Below are 18173 nucleotides of genomic sequence, written 5' to 3'. Positions count from 1 at the left end.
ATTCGGGCTGTTTTGAAGTTGATACAGCTGGCTATGCTAGCTGAGGTTCATAGCTAGGTTCTGAACTAATATGTATACCAAACGTTTGGGTCCATACACAGATCGAATAGATAGCTAGCTACACATCCGTGGGCATACAGGTATTTTTATCCTCCACTGCACAATAAGCAAGAACATAGCTAGCTACATTTTTTCATCTATCTTACATGGCAAATATCAGCAAGGCAATCTTACAAAATTGTACATTCAATTTGCAGTAAATTCTTTAGCTAGCTAGATTCTTTATATCCACTGTTTCACCAGATGGCAGCCTGGTTTGCTGGTTGTTTCAGTCCCTAAAACATTAAACAACCAGAATTACAATGTCATACTCATGTCACGACACCCATAAAGCTGGTCAGCTAGCTTGCAAAATCGCGATTTTTGTAAATTAACTTTATGATAAAAACAAATGCATAATCGTTTGTCTCTACATATTCCTGTCAACTGTACATGTTTTGCATGATTTTTTATGACATTATAATTACTAACATTTGCTTCCATCCTTAGTATTTTTTGTCAGCCATCTTTGCTTGAAGAAAGTCTCCAAGCCTTGGGTCTAATTCGTCATGGAAACCATTCGATATGATTGGTCATCGCCCGCCGAGAAAAGTGTACTTTGTCACCGCCTCCCACGCCACCTTCACACCGCCCTCTCCGCTTCTCACCGCTTTCCTTCCATTGAAATGAATGGGAAGCAGTGTTTAACCGCGCGGCCACCTGTGCTAGTGTATCACGAGGGTAACTGTATATGTCTATGTAATGTATCATTGTAGGCCTAACAGTATATGTTATCAATAATAATAACAACAATAGGGACCACAATGGAAAATAGTATCTGACTTTAAATGTACTGTGTTATGGCGTTCTTATGTAGGTATCATCACCTAGTGCTCCCACTCGCCCTATAAACAAAAAGAAACCACTCACACTGCAGTTAACAGATCGTGTGGTAGGCTACCAGACCACTCAGTCAGAATGCTGCAGTTAACAATCACTTTAATAAAAACAGCATTTACAGCATTCATACAAGAAAAATTTATTTGTCATTTGAATCATATGAATAACTCATTTGAATCATATGAATAACTCAGAAAGTTATGTGAGATCAGATAAAAAGCAGTACAAATGGCCAAAAAAATGACAAAGATAGAAAAAGCTTCATATCTTTTTTTTTTACAGGGTGCATTCATTGCTATGCAAAATAACAATTCATAAAGTCCATCAAAAAGTCCATAGTCACAACCACAGAAGAAGAAGTCCATAGTCACAACCACAGAAGAAGAAGTCCATAGTCACAACCACAGAAGAAGAAAAGTAGAAGTTGAAGAGACATCTTTAGCCTCCTCGTAGGTCAAATACACGTTTTGCCTCCAGTCCTTGTTGCTAAAATGAACGAAAGAGTAATTTAGAAATGAAAGCCGTTCCCTTGGCTTCCTCCTCATTATGGTCCATAATAATCCAAGTAGATAATGAGGAGGATAATGTAATTTACAACCTCAAGGAAAGAAAACAAGGGGGGAAATTGCATTGCCATAATAAAACAGTCTCCTTTTCTAGCATGAGAGCTACTTTAAAAAATACAAAAAAAAATGAAACCTTTCGCAAGCTACTTTTTTTATTTTATTGCTTTCAAAATAGGCACATTCTTCTCATATCTCCCCTGCAACTCTTCCCTGGGTCCTTGGTGTACAACAGATGTGTTTTCTGTCAACATACCTGGTAAAGTCATGGTTAATAACCAACTCCAAGGGGGGGGGGGGACCCTATTAAAACTATATTTAGTATTTTCCTGAATTCTGTTTTCTCCGTTTTCTATTTTTCCTGGTTTGGGAATTGTTTTTCTTCTTCTGATCAATATTACAATGATTCATAGAGAAACAACGAGGATCTGAGTCCATGTCAATGCTTCAATCACATCAGAACACCATTTTTGAAGTCTGGAACCCCCCCCTCCCCCCCTTGCCAAATAGAGTGTTTTTTGTGTAATTCCCCTTTAATTATGCACCTAGCAAGAGAGGAATGTGTCGGTCTAGTGATGTTTGTGCTGTTAGGCCTACAGCTACAACACATCATGGCAGAGTTTATAAAACAATCATCACCCAATTGGTACATATAATCATTATATACACTGAGTGTACAAAACATTAAGCTCTTTCCATGACGTAGACTGACCAGGTGAATCTCCAGGTTAAAGATATGATCCCTTACTGATGTCACCTGTTAAATCCACTTAAAAATCAGTGTAGATGAAGGGGAGGAGATGGGGTTAAAGAAGGATTTTTAAGCCTTGAGATAATTGAGACATTGATTGTGTATGTGTGCCATTCAGAGGAAGAATGGGCAAGACAAAAGATTTCAATTGGCAGATATTGTGTTACGTTTGGCTTCTTGAGCCAATAGTGTCTAACCAGGGGTGGGATAATGTCAATGTTGATTTGATTGGATAGAAGCTGGGTGCTTCATGTTTATGACAGTTTGCGGAAAGAACATGCAACAACGTGTGTTTTGTAACCATACAGCGTTCTAAAATGGATTATAATGTGCTTAGAGTCGTTGTCCTGTTGGGACTTGAACCTTCTCCCCAGTCTGAGGTCCTGAGTGCTCTGGAACAGGTTTTCATCAAGAATCTCTCTGTACTTTGCTCTGTTCAGCTTCCCTCTATCCTGACTAGTCTCTCAGTCCCTGCCTCTGAAAAACATCCCCACAGCATGATGTTGCCACCACCATGCTTCACCGTAGGGATGGTGCCAGGTTTCCTCCGGACGTGACACTTGGCATTCAGGCCAAAGAGTTCAGTCTTGTTTTCATCAGACCAGAGAATCTTGTTTCTCATGTTCTGAGTCTTTTGGCAAACTCCAAGCCTAGACACAATCCTGTCTCAGCGCTCCACAGACAATTCCTTCGACCTCATGGCTTGGTTTTTGTTCTGACGTGCACTGTCAACTGTGGAACCTTATATAGACAGGCGTGTGCCTTTCCAAATCATGTCCAATCAATTGAATTTACCACAGGTGGACTCCAAATCAAGTTGTAGAAACATATCAAGGATGATCAATGGAAACAGGATGCACCCGAGCTCAATTTCAAGTCTCATAGCAAAGTATCTGAATACGTATGTAAATAAGGCATTTTTGTTTTTATAAATTTGCAAACATTTCTAAAAACCTGTTTTTGCTTTGCTTTGGAGTATTGTGTGTAGATTGATGAGGATTTTTTATTTATTTAATCCATTTTAGAATAAGGCTGTAACGTAACAAAATGTTTATATGTATGTATGTTTTTCCTTTCTGTAATACACATGATTTCCAGTGTTCTATGTGGGACTCTCGTCTGTTCTATGTGGGACTCTCGTCTGTTCTATGTGGGACTCTCGTCTGTTCTATGTGGGACTCTCGTCTGTTCTATGTGGGACTCTCGTCTGTTCTATGTGGGACTCTCGTCTGTTCTATGTGGGACTCTCGTCTGTTCTATGTGGGACTCTCGTCTGTTCTATGTGGGACTCTCGTCTGTTCTATGTGGGACTCTCGTCTGTTCTATGTGGGACTCTCGTCTGTTCTATGTGGGACACTAGACTCAATGCTCTATGTTATGTAAACAACTTATATCTGTTGACGGTGATTGATGTCAGACTAGAGGTACGCTGAGCACTCTGATAATGTATCTGTGACATGGTGGGATTCTGTAGCTGATGATGCTGCGACCTCCTCCCAGACTCTCGTGTTTACAGAACATTTGGTATTGTCTGATTAACATAGAGGTTCCTTCTCAGAGAAAGCCCGTTAGAAAACAAGTCTGCACTCCCATGCTGTTGTCTCCCTGTTGCAAATGTTTAGATCTGACGTAGTCACCGACTGCTCATGTCTTTCAGGAGGAAACCTCCTATGTACACAGGTGTTGGTGTTCAATGTTCAGTACCCATCACCGAGAAGCTGGACCACGTCACAGACCACGTCACAAACGGGTTCAACTGGACATCATCGTTATGAAGTCAAACGTGATCATTGTTGATTTATACAGACAACTGTTGTGTGCCGTGCGTCACAACATGTCACACGTAACACAAAACCACACGCTGTAAGCTGCTCATATCACAGCTATTTGGTCAAGAAGTTGGAAGCATCACGTCACAAGAAGTTCTACTTAAGGAACTCTGAATCTTTCACAGTAATAATCCATAGAATTTTTCAAGAGAAGTGCAATTTAAAAAATAAAAAAAATTGTGCTCAACTACAGTAGGGACATTAACATAATTAAACAACTACTCCCATTGATCATGTAACCTGAGGGAAATATTGGTTTGCTTTGTCAAAAAAAGTTTGAATTGATTGTTGTTGTCATGCAGCTTGGTTGTAAATACAAAATGGAGGAAGCAGAAAAGCTTTTTTTTAGTGCATGGCAGCATTTGGCAAAAGAGGAATAAAGAGAATACAATTCAGCCTAGCCTGGAGATCCAGACTGAATTCAGTTCCGTTTCACATGAAGAGATCCAGACTGAATTCAGTTCCGTTTCACATGAAGAGATCCAGACTGAATTCAGTTCCGTTTCACATGAAGAGATCCAGACTAAATTCAATTCCGTTTCACATGAAGAGATCCAGACTGAATTCAGTTCCGTTTCACATGAAGAGATCCAGACTGAATTCAGTTCCGTTTCACATGAAGAGATCCAGACTGGATTCAGTTCCGTTTCACATGAAGAGATCCAGACTGGATTCAGTTCCGTTTCACATGAAGAGATCCAGACTGGATTCAGTTCCGTTTCACATGAAGAGATCCAGACTGGATTTAGTTGCAACTGGTGTATGTCACAATACCATATATATATATATATATATATATATATATATATATATATATATATATATATATATATATATATATATATATATATATATATATATATATATATATATATATATATATATATATTTTTTTTTTTTTACCTGAATGGGGTCCGCTCTTAAGTCCTTGAACAAAGATTGATTGCTTTAGTAGCTACTGTATAGCACAATATCTCTTTTAGAAAAGTGTCTAGGCATAGATGAGAATACAGCATGGAAAGCAATATTGAATATTTTCAGGAAAATACTGAACAGAAATGTATGTATTGCAGACTATGGGTTATGGGAATGTTGACAGGGTCGATTAAATTGAGATTAGCCTGGTACCAGATCTGTTTATGATGTTGCCGACTTGTCATTGGCTGAACATGAAAATGTTTGGCATGACAATTCCATTAAGAGTTGGCAGGAGAGCAGACTGGCTCCCAGGCTAAACAGACTGGCTCCCGGGCTGAACAGACTGGCTCCCGGGCTAAACAAACTGGCTCCCGGGCTAAACAGACTGTCTCCCGGGCTAAACAGACTGTCTCCCGGGCTAAACAGACTGTCTCCCGGGCTAAACAGACTGTCTCCCGGGCTAAACAGACTGTCTCCCGGGCTAAACAGACTGTCTCCCGGGCTAAACAGACTGTCTCCCGGGCTAAACAGACTGTCTCCCGGGCTAAACAGACTGGCTCCCAGGCTAAACAGACTGGCTTCCAGGCTAAACATACTGGCTCTCAGGCTAAACAGACTGGCTCTCAGGCTAAACAGACTGGCTCCCAGGCTAAACAGACTGGCTCCCAGGCTAAACAGACTGGCTCCCAGGCTAAACAGACTGGCTCTCAGGCTAAACAGACTGGCTCCCAGGCTAAACAGACTGGCTCCCAGGCTACTAAACAGACTGGCTCCCAGGCTAAACAGACTGGCTCCCAGGCTACTAAACAGACTGGCACCCAGGCTAAACAGACTGGCTCCCAGGCTACTAAACAGACTGGCTCCTAGGCTAAACAGACTGGCTCCCAGGCTACTAAACAGACTGGCTCCCAGGCTACTAAACAGACTGGCTCCCAGGCTACTAAACAGACTGGCTCCCAGGCTACTAAACAGACTGGCTCCCAGGCTACTAAACAGACTGGCTCCCAGGCTACAGTGACTTGATTAATACCAGACTGAATTATGATGGACATGGACTTAAAACAGGAAAGTCAAGAAGACAGCATAGATTTGTTGCTATGGATGAAGGTAGATTTACCAGCAATACTTATCCATTCATCCAGTCCAGTTTTTTGGTCTGAGGATGGTCAATACCTGATTTCATATTTAATCTGGCTGGTCTCATGGTTCAATTCATGGTTCAATTCATGGTTCAATTCATGGTTCAATTCATGGTTCAATTCATGGTTCAATTCATGGTTCAATTCATGGTTCAATTCATGGTTCAATTCATGGAAAACTACGCATTATAAAAACATAATAGAATGTTTGCAGTAATGACCCCATGTTGTATTTAAAAATGTAAAAAAAAAACATTTATAAATATTCTGATCACAAATCACATTCCCTTCATACCTCTCCACGACAACAGCAGGAAGTATGGGACAAAGAAATTATTGTGTAAATCAAAGTACATTTTCTATCTTGAGTTTTTTTTTTCAGTTGTTTTGAGTTTCAAAGAACAGGATATCAATTTAAAGATTCACGTTATAGCGCTTGTAACATTTAAAAGTCATTTGTGATTGAGACGACATAGGCAGTGTTTACCACATTGCCTTTATAAGGTGCATCTGAGCTGTCGGTTGCATGGTTTTATATAGGGCAGCAGGTATCCTAAAGTAGGAGCGTTGGACCAGTAGCCTAAAGGTCGCTGGTTCGAATATCCAAGCCAAATATTTTTCAGCTATGTCGATGTGCCCTTGAGCAAGGCGCTTAACCCTAATTGCTCCTGTAAATTGCTCTGGATAAGAGCGTATGCTAAATTATCAACATTTTTTAAAATTAGGTTATCCTCCTTTACCCAAGTGTCTCTATCCTGCTGCTCATCATAGATAAGAATATTGTGCTTGTTTTATTCAGTAGAACACCCGGATCACATTTTTTTTTTTTTTTGGTTTGGGGTTAAAGGTCTGATTAGCTGAGAAGAGAAATTACGAACAGGTGATCTATGACATTGTCATTATCTGTGGGCTGGGCTCGGTGGGTTGTGGAAAGAATATAAGCACCCTTTGGTGCCACCTATTGGCACACTAGTGCAAGCAGCAGTCTGGAACGACACACCCCTTCGTGTTTGAAATGGAGCCAAAGGGATATAACATGACTGTTGTTCGTCCTGATTATGTGAAGCATCCTACAAGGACCGGTGGGTGATAGCTGGTATTGTGTCCAGCCTGGTCTCATAGACTAGACGTAATATAGTAAATGTAAATCTGAGACACTCAAATTAGTATGATATGTAATGTTTGGTATGGTTACATGAGATAGAAAATAGCAGGATCAGACCCTTTTTTTTCAATTTCCGGGCTAATGATATACCCAAATGTAACTGCCTGTAGCTCAGGCCCCGAAGCAAGGATATGCATATTATTGATACCATTTGAAAGGAAACATTTTGAAGTTTGTGGACATGTGACAAATTAATGTAGGAGAATAAAACACATTAGATCTGGTAAAAGATAATAGAAAGAAATAAACCATGCGTTTGTTTTGTTCCATCATCTTTGAAATGCAAGAGAAAGGCCATAATGTATTATTCCAGGTCAGGCATACTTTAGATGTTGGCCACTAGATGGCAGCAGTGTACGTGCAAAGTTCTAGACTGATTCAATGAACCATTGCATTTCTGTTCAAAATGTTGTCTCAAGACTGCCCAAATGTGCCTAATTGGTTTACTAATACATTTTCATGTTCAAAACTGTGCACTCTCCTCAAACAATAGCATGGTATTAATTCACTGTAATAGCTACTGTAAATTGGACAGTGCAGTTAGATTAACACAAATTTAAGCTTTCTGCCCACATCAATTATGTCTATGTCCTGGGAAATTTTCTTGTTACATACAACCTCATACTAATCGCATTAGCCTATGTTAGCTCAACCATCCCGCTTGGGGGACACGATCCTGTAGAGGTTTTAAGGCAAAATCGAATTTAGGGTTGTTGGTCGGGGTGGCTGGGTGGGCATATAACACGAACGTCTAGCAAACCGAAAGTTTTAGCATTTTAGCAACTACTTAGCATGTTAGCTAACCCTTTACCTAACCTTAACCCTTTAACTGATAACCCCTAGCCTAGATAACGTTAGCCACCTAGCTAATGTTACCCATAACAAATTGGAATTTGCTTTGCAAATTCGTAATTTACTGTACGAATTGCAATTCGTAACATATCATACGAAATGAATGACGTACATCAAAAATGTATACATATCATCTGAAACTTAACATGTCATACTAATTGGAGTGTCCTGGATTTACCTTTACTATGTTACGTCTACCCCTGAGTCCAGGTTATTGTGTGTTACTGAGAGAGCAGTGTGCTAGAGGGAGCTGGTATTATCTTATTGCTTCTGGTGGACAAAACAACTGACTGAACCTCATCGCTAACATAAAAGCCCCCCCCCCCCCCCCCCTTCGATTTGTCTGTCTGTCATAGAAATGTGATTATAGACTGCAGATCCTTCTGTAGACTGAGACGGATCAGTGTATCGGAGTTAACACAGACATCTCTTTCCCATTCCCTAACCAACCTGATTCGTTGTACTGTAGGGTCTGTGTGACAACGTATGGGTGTGCTTTCTGTTTGGTTAGTTGTGTGTGTACTTATCTATTTGCCGTCCCTACTAAAGACCTGGAATTCTATGTGGATGACGATGAAGATGATGATGAAGATGGTTCACTTAGAGAAATTCAGTATTTCTGTAACAGTTGAGGAACCTGTAACACTGTCCATGACCTTGTTCAACGTCCTTCACCTGGATCGGTTGTATAAACTACAGCAATGTTCCGCTGGCCTATAGTTCTACCAGAGACTGTTTGAAGTGCTAGACTCTTTCAAGCACCTTGTCATTGATCTTCAGAGGCAATGCATGATCCGACTTTGATGATGAACTGAGAAGAAAAGCTCCCTTAGGGGGGGAGGGGGGGGGGAGGGACAACAACTTCTCTTTTGAGTTCTAGAAGAATGTCACATTCTTCTATCATTCTCTCTCCCCCCAAAAAATGTGCAGGAAAAACAATACAAATATAGTGTAAATAAATGTCCTTCCTATTTTCCTTTTTGTATGCAGGTCCATGAAGTTGCTCTACAATAGGACTGTGTATCATTCAGTCAGTAACATGTCTGTCTGTTGTTGTTGTTGTTGTTGTTGTTGTTGTTGTTGTTGTTGTTAGACCAGTGTACCCGGGGTAGGCAGGTCACCTCTGTTGTTGTTGTTGTTGTTAGACCAGTGTACCCGGGGTAGGCAGGTCACCTCTGTTGTTGTTGTTGTTGTTGTTAGACCAGTGTACCCGGGGTAGGCAGGTCACCTCTGTTGTTGTTGTTGTTCGACCAGTGTACCCGGGGTAGGCAGGTCACCTCTGTTGTTGTTGTTGTTAGACCAGTGTACCCGGGGTAGGCAGGTCACCTCTGTTGTTGTTGTTGTTCGACCAGTGTACCCGGGGTAGGCAGGTCACCTCTGTTGTTGTTGTTGTTCGACCAGTGTACCCGGGGTAGGCAGGTCACCTCTGTTGTTGTTGTTGTTCGACCAGTGTACCCGGGGTAGGCAGGTCACCTCTGTTGTTGTTGTTGTTGTTGTTGTTGTTGTTGTTAGACCAGTGTACCCGGGGTAGGCAGGTCACCTGTTGTTGTTGTTAGACCAGTGTACCCGGGGTAGGCAGGTCACCTCTGTTGTTGTTGTTGTTGTTGTTAGACCAGTGTACCCGGGGTAGGCAGGTCACCTCTGTTGTTGTTGTTGTTCGACCAGTGTACCCGGGGTAGGCAGGTCACCTCTGTTGTTGTTGTTGTTCGACCAGTGTACCCGGGGTAGGCAGGTCACCTCTGTTGTTGTTGTTGTTCGACCAGTGTACCCGGGGTAGGCAGGTCACCTCTGTTGTTGTTGTTGTTGTTGTTGTTGTTAGACCAGTGTACCCGGGGTAGGCAGGTCACCTGTTGTTGTTGTTAGACCAGTGTACCCGGGGTAGGCAGGTCACCTGTTGTTGTTGTTAGACCAGTGTACCCGGGGTAGGCAGGTCACCTCTGTTGTTGTTGTTGTTGTTGTTGTTAGACCAGTGTACCCGGGGTAGGCAGGTCACCTGTTGTTGTTGTTAGACCAGTGTACCCGGGGTAGGCAGGTCACCTCTGTCAGTGCTGGGTTCTTTCAGGGTCAGCTCCTGCATCTGGGATGGGAAGGACTCCTGATACAGAGACCTGAGAAAGAGAAGGGAGAGAGTTCCAAGTTTCAATGTCACGTGAAAAAGTACAGTGGAATGTCTTTCAGCTCTAAACCTCAACAATGGACTAATCAATATCAATGTAGCACTAAAAACAACAATGTTGAACAACAACAAACAATAAATAAAAATAAGAAGAACACAAGAAAGTAAGATTACTATATACAGGGTCAGCATACTGTATACAGGGTCAGCATACTGTCTACAGGGTCAGCATACTGTCTACAGGGTCAGCATACTGTATACAGGGTCAGCATACTGTATACAGGGTCAGCATACTGTATACAGGGTCAGCATACTGTATTCAGGGTCAGCATACTGAATACAGGGTCAGGATACTATATACAGGGTCAGCATACTATATACAGGGTCAGCATACAGTATACAGGGTCAGCATACTGTATTCAGGGTCAGCATACTGAATACAGGGTCAGGATACTATATACAGGGTCAGCATACTATATACAGGGTCAGCATACTGTATACAGGGTCAGCATACTGTATACAGGGTCAGGATACTATATACAGGGTCAGGATACTATATACAGGGTCAGCATACTATATACAGGGTCAGCATACTATATACAGGGTCAGCATACTATATACAGGGTCAGCATACTGTATACAGGGTCAGCATACTGTATACAGGGTCAGGATACTATATACAGGGTCAGGATACTATATACACAAGGTCAGGATACTATATACAGGGTCAGGATACTATATACACAGGGTCAGCATACTGTATACAGGGTCAGGATACTATATACAGGGTCAGCATACTATATACACAGGGTCAGCATACTGTCTACAGGGTCAGCATACAATATACTATACAATATACTATATACAGGGTCAGCATACTGTATACAGGGTCAGGATACTATATACAGGGTCAGCATACTATATACACAGGGTCAGGATACTATATACAGGGTCAGCATACTATATACACAGGGTTAGCATACTGTCTACAGGGTCAGCATACTGTCTACAGGGTCAGCATACTGTATACAGGGTCAGCATACGATATGCACAGGGTCATACTATATACCGGGTCAGCATACTGTATACTCTTTACAGGGTCAGCATACTGTATACTGGGTCAGCATACTATATACTATTTACAGGGTCAGCATACTGAATACAGGGTCAGCATACTGTATACTGGGTCAGCATACTATATACTATTTACAGGGTCAGCATACTGTATACAGGGTCAGCATACTGAATACAGGGTCAGCATACTGTCTACAGGGTCAGCATACCATATACAGGGTCAGCATACTATATACAGGGTCAGCATACCATATACCCTATATGGTATACATACATAACACTACATAATATACTACATAATACCATACGTAATACACTACATAACACTACGTAATACACTACGTAATATACTACATAACACTACGTAATATACTACATAACACTACATAATACACTACATAATACAATACATAACACTACGTAATACAATACATAACACTACGTAATACAATACATAACACTACGTAATACAATACATAACACTACGTAATACAATACATAACACTACGTAATACAATACATAACACTACGTAATACAATACATAACACTACGTAATACAATACATAACACTACATAATACAATACATAACACTACATAATACAATACATAACACTACGTAATACACTACGTAATATACTACATAACACTACGTAATACACTACGTAATATACTACATAACACTACGTAATACACTACATAATACAATACATAACACTACGTAATACACTACGTAATATACTACATAACACTACGTAATACACTACATAATACCCTACATGATACACTACGTAATACACTACGTAATACACTACGTAATACACTACATAATACAATACATAACACTACGTAATATACTACATAATACCCTACGTGATACACTACATAACACTACGTAATACACTACGTAATACAATACATAACACTACGTAATACACTACATAACACTACGTAATACACTACGTAATACAATACATAACACTACGTAATACACTACATAACACTACGTAATACACTACATTATACCCTACGTGATACACTACATAATACAATACATAACACTACATAATACCCTACGTAATACACTACATAATACCCTACCTACGTAATACACTACATAATACCCTACGTGATACACTACATAATACAATACATAACACTACATAATACCCTACGTAATACACTACATAATACCCTACCTACGTAATACACTACATAATACAATACATAACACTACATAATACCCTACCTACGTAATACACTACATAATACACTACATAATACACTACATAACACTACATAATACAATACATAACACTACATAATTTATAAAAAATGTCTGTCTCTTCACAGTCCCCGTTGTGCCATAAAGGTGCTTTTTTATCAGGTAAAAAAACAAAAATAAACTAAACTATCTTTGGTGACAGAGAGTTCCATTTAGTCATGGCTCTATTTAATACTGTGTTTCCCCAAGCCTCTGTTCTGGACCTGGGGACTGTGAAGAGACCGCTGGTTGAATGTGTTGTGTTGTACAGATGAGTGTCTGAACTGTGTTGCCAACTGCTTGAACAGACCGTTTGGTACCATCAACACCTCGCACAAAGACCAACAGTGATGCAGTCAATCTCTCCTCAACTTTGAGCCGGGAGAGCTTAACATGCTGACACTCGCCATCCATGTACACCTACGTGTAATATGTGCTGCTCTGTTCTGGACTGCAATTTTCCTATGTCCTTCTTTGTCGCACATGACCACACAACCGGGCAGTAGTACAGGTTTTACATTTTACTGTCGTAGCTGACGTATATATACGGTTGAGTCATCGGCGTACAAAGACGCACAGGCTTTATTCAAGGTCAGTGGAGGGTCATTAGTAAAAACAGAAAACAATAATGGCCCTAACTGGCTGCCCTGCGGTATACCACACTCAACCAAATTTGCATTAGAGAGGCTTCCATTAAAGAAAACCCTATTAGATAGTTATCTAAGGCAGAGGATGGAAATACAAAATAAATTAAATGTTTTTTTCAGCAATACGTTATGATCAAGAATATCAAAAGCTGCACTGAAATGTAACAAAACAGCTCACAATCTTATTATTATCAATTTCTTTCAACCAATCATCAGTCATTTGTGTCGACTGCCCTTCTCTATAAGCATGCTGACAGTCCATTGTCAATTTGTTTTTCCAAAAGTTTGCTAAGCAACAACAAGCTGATTGGTCGGCTGTTTGATCCATTAAAGGGTGCTTCTTGGGTAGCGGAATGACCTTTGCCCCCCTCCGAGCCTGAGGGTATACACCGTCTTCTAGGCTTAAATTGAAGATGTAGCAAACAGTATTCCGCTACCAACTTCAGCAATTTACCATCCAGGTTGTTGGTACAAGGTGGCTTGTCCTTACTTGTCCCTTTGGTTCATCCCTCTCAGCCATACATTTTTTTCAATTCATCCTCTATCCATGGAGATTTGGAAGTTCTCATTTTACCTTTATTTAACTAGGCAAGTCAGTTGAGAACAAATTCTTATTTTCAATGACGTCCTAGGAACAGTGGGTTAACTGCCGGGCAGAACGACAGATTTGTACCTTGTCAGCTTAGGGATTCGATCTAGCAACCTTTCAGTTACTGGCCCAACACTCGGGGATAGTCAGTTTCCTGATGGGTGCATTTCTATCAGTAACCGGAAGAAGCGCCAAAGTGCGCCGTCAAGTTGTTCCTCATTACACATCAGAACAACAAATATTTTTCACATCTTCGACATAAAAATCTGAACTTATTGCATGATCAGGACCCACCTTTGGAACTTAGTGTTTTTCTAGATACGGCTGTTATATTATGATCACTACATCTAATGGATCTGGATACTGCTTTACAGCAGATAAAGATGTGATCAATACACGTTAATGATTTAGTTCCTGCTCTGTTTGTAAATACCCTGGCAGGTTGACTGATAACCTGAACAATATTATAGGCACACTGGTTATAGTTTGAAGCTTCTTTTTTTGTGTGAACAGCTGGTTGACAACCAGTCAATAGTTAGGTCACCCAGAAAATATTATTCTCTGTTCATATTACATACATCATCGAGCATTTCACACATATTGTCCAAAAACAGACTTTTAGCACTTGGAGGTCTATAGCAACTTCTCTATATTTCCTATCTTTCCTGTATATTCTAGAACCATGTATGGGTACTACTGCATCATCAAAGGAATCGTCTATCTTTCCTGTATATTCTAGAACCATGTATGGGTACTACTGCATCATCAAAGGAATCGTCTATCTTTCCTGTATATTCTAGAACCATGTATACAGTTGAAGTCAGAAGTTTACATACACTTAGGTTTGAGTCATTAAAACTCATTTTTCAACCACTCCACAAATGTCTTGTTAACAAACTATAGTTTTGCAAGTCAGTTAGGACATCTACTTTGTGTATGACACAAGTCATTTTTCCAACAATTGTTTACAGACAGATTATTTATTTCACTATTTCACACATAATTCACTGTATCACAATTCCAGTGGGTCAGAAGTTTACATACACTACGTTGACTGTGCCTTTAAACAGATTGGAAAAATCCAAAAAATATGTCATGGCTTTAGAAGCTTCTGATAGGCTAATTGACCTAATTTGAGTGTACCTGTGGATGTATTTCAAGGCTTACCTTCAAATTCAGTGCTTCTTTGCTTGACATCATAGGGAAATCAAAATAAATCAGCCAAGACCTCAGAAAAAAACATTGTAGACCTCAACAAGTCTGGTTCATCCTTGGGAGCAATTTCCAAACGCCTGAAGGTACCACGTTCATCTGTACAAACAATAGTATGCAAGTATAAACACCATGGGACCACGCAGCCGTCATACCACTCAGGAAGGAGACGTGTTCTGTCTCCTAGAGATGAACGCACTTGTGCGAAAAGTGCAAATCAATCCCAGAACAACAGCAAAGGACCTTGTGAAGATGCTGGAGGGAACTGGTACAAAAGTATCTATATCCACAGTAAAACGAGTCCTATATCGACATAACATGAAAGGCCGCTCAGCAAGGAAGAATCCACTGCTCCAAAACTGCCATAAAAAAAGCCGGACTACGGTTTGCAACTGCACATGGGGACAAAGATCGTACTTTTTGGAGAAATGTCCTCTGGTCTGATGAAACAAAAAACTGTTTGGCCATAAAGACCATCGTTATGTTTGGAGGAAAAGTGCAAGCCGAAGAACACCATCCCAACCGTGAAGCACTTGGGTGCCAGCAACATGTTGTGGGGGTGTTTTGCTGCAGGAGGGACTGGTGCACTTAAAAAATAGATGGCATCATGAGGTGGGGAAATTATGTGGATATATTGAAGCAACATCTCAAGACATCAGTGGTTGCAAATGGGTCTTCCAAATGGACAATGACCCCAAGCATACTTCCAAAGTACTTCCAATCCCATAGAACATTTGTGGGCACAACTGAAAAAGTGTGTGTGAGCAAGGAGGCCTACACACCTGACCCAGTTACACCAGCTCTATCAGGAGGAATGGGACAAAATTCACCCAACTTATTGTGGGAAGCTTGTGGAAGGCTACCTGAAACATTTGATTCAAGTTAAACAATTTAAAGGCAATGCTACCAAATACTAATTGAGTGTATGTAAACTTCTGACCCACTGGGAATGTGATGAAAGAAATAAAAGCTGAAATAGATCATTCTCTCTGCTATTATTCTGACATTTCGCATTCTTAAAATAAAGTGGTGATCCTAACTGGCCTAAAACAGGGAATTTTTACTAGGATTAAACGTCAGGAATTGTGAAGAATTGACTTTAAATGTATTTGGCTAAGGTGTATGTAAACGTCCGACTTCAACTGTAGATACTACTACATCATCAAAGGAATCATCAAATATGTTTCTGAGACGGCCAGAATATGAATGTTTTTAAGTGTTAGTAAGTAGTCAATTTCATGAACCATGTTTCTCAGGCTACATATTTTAACATGGGTTATTTATTGTCTCTTTTCTGGATTGCTTGTTTGTTGCTACTCTGAAGAGGCTGATCCGAGGTAGACATGCCAGTGACATTTTACATTTGAGCCAATGGTACCGAGTAGGCTTCTTCCCTAAGGCAAACAGTTTCAGTGGAAACAGTGGAATTCAATTCTATGGGCATATGATTATTGCTGACAATACCCTTGGTGCTAACAGCCAAAGGAAGATAGATTAGGCTAATCACATTGACTGCACTTCTATTTCTCCGGGATGTAATACGATAGAATTAGGATTTCCATGTCCTCTGTTGTCTTATTATGGGAGGAGGACTGGAGCCAAACTCACACCGTCAGTCTCTTCAGCAGTTCGCTATGTTGATGGAGATAATTCTGGAACCCCTGCGGTTCGGGTGAATCCAGTCTCTTAAGCAGTTCGCTATGTTGATGGAAATAATTCTGGAACCCCTGCGGTTCGGGTGAATCCAGTCTCTTTTAAAGAGTGTTGGTTGCTCCCACAGCAAGTCAAAATTGTCACAGAAGGAGACATTCCTGTCTTTGCAAAAGTTTCTTCAGGAAACTCGTCAAGGGCAGCGATGCGGCTGTAACGTTCCAAATCCCTTCAATAACACAGAGATGATTATTTTCTTCCCTGTGCCAACAAGGATGTTCAAGATAATGTTGTAGTTTTACTTCAGTTCCTCGGCGTAACCGCTAACCGTTGTGCTGTTTTAGCAGAAATCTGGGGCACAAACTTGCGGTCCCAGCTGAAAAAAGCTAACAGTGTCACAGAATCCGTATCTATCAGAATTAAAAAACAATTTCATAAAATACAAAAGGTCATCTCAGATAGTCAGTGTAGCCATTTTGTTAGCTATTTAGCAGTCTTATGGTTAGGGGATAGAAGCTGTTCAGGAGCCTGTTGGTGTCAGACTTGTTGCTCCAGTACCGATTGCCGTGCGGAAGCAGAGAGAACAGTCTATGACTTGGGTCGCTGGAGTCTAATGATTTTCCGGGACTTTGTTTCACACCCGCCTGACATAGAAGTCCTGGATGTCAGGGGGCTCGGCCCCAGTGATGTACTGGGCTATCTGCATCACCTTCTGTAGCACCATGCCACCGAGGGCGGTGCTGTTGCCATACCAAGCAGTGATGCAGCCAGTCAAGATGTTATCAATGGTGCAGCTGTAGTAGTTTTTGAGGATTTGAGGGCCCATGCCAAATCTTTTCAACTTCCTGAGGGGGAAGAGTCCCGCCGTCTTCACAACTGTGTGTGTGAGTGCCAGGTCACTTACCCCCTCCCTGTAGGCTGTCTCGTCGTTTGATTTTGATAAGGACCAACCACTGTTTGGTCGTCAGCAAAGTTGATGATGGTGTTGGGAGTCGTGCGTGGCCAGCCAGTCGTGGGTGAACAAGGAGTACAGGAGGGGACTAAGCACACACCCCTGGGGGACTCCAGTGTCGAGGGTCAGCATGGCAGATGGGTTGTTACCTACCCTCACCACCTGGGGTCAGCCCGTCAGGAAGTCCAGGATCCAGTTGCAGATGGAGCTGTTCAGTCAAAGGGTCCTTAGCTTGGTGAGACGCTTGGAGGGGACAATGGTGTTAAATGCTGAGCTGTAGTCAATGAACAGCATTCTCACATAGATATTCCTCTTATCTAGCATGGGTGAGGGCAGTGTGGAGTGCAAGTGAGGTTGTGTCATTCTATGTTGGGGCGGTATACAAATTGGAGTGGATCTAAAGTGGCTTGGATGATGGAGGTGATGTGCTCTGAGAACATGCTCTGGGAATACCGTCCGGCCCTGCAAGTGTTGACCTGATTGAAAGACCTTACTCAAGTTGGCCTCGGAGAGC

At 41.1% G+C, this 18173-nt stretch overlaps 1 protein-coding gene across 2 annotated transcripts in view; it reads right to left on the bottom strand.

Annotated features, from left to right (window-relative positions):
- Positions 1-7559: 7559 nt before the first annotated feature.
- The window catches only part of ccdc120a (coiled-coil domain containing 120a), a 137136-nt gene continuing 126522 nt past the window's right edge, over positions 7560-18173 (bottom strand). For both annotated transcript variants that reach the window (XM_036989099.2, XM_036989098.2), the window contains exon 11: positions 7560-10264. In XM_036989099.2, coding sequence (XP_036844994.1) covers positions 10162-10264 — 103 coding nt within the window. In that variant the 3' untranslated portion in view covers positions 7560-10161. The remainder of the gene's footprint in view (positions 10265-18173) is intronic.

This window comes from Oncorhynchus mykiss, chromosome 9 (genome assembly GCF_057628025.1).
Source record: "Oncorhynchus mykiss isolate SJ-2025 chromosome 9, ASM5762802v1, whole genome shotgun sequence".
Classification (NCBI taxonomy): domain Eukaryota; kingdom Metazoa; phylum Chordata; class Actinopteri; order Salmoniformes; family Salmonidae; genus Oncorhynchus; species Oncorhynchus mykiss.
Note: the sequence above shows the minus strand (reverse complement) of the source record. Positions and strands in the feature narration are given on the sequence as shown.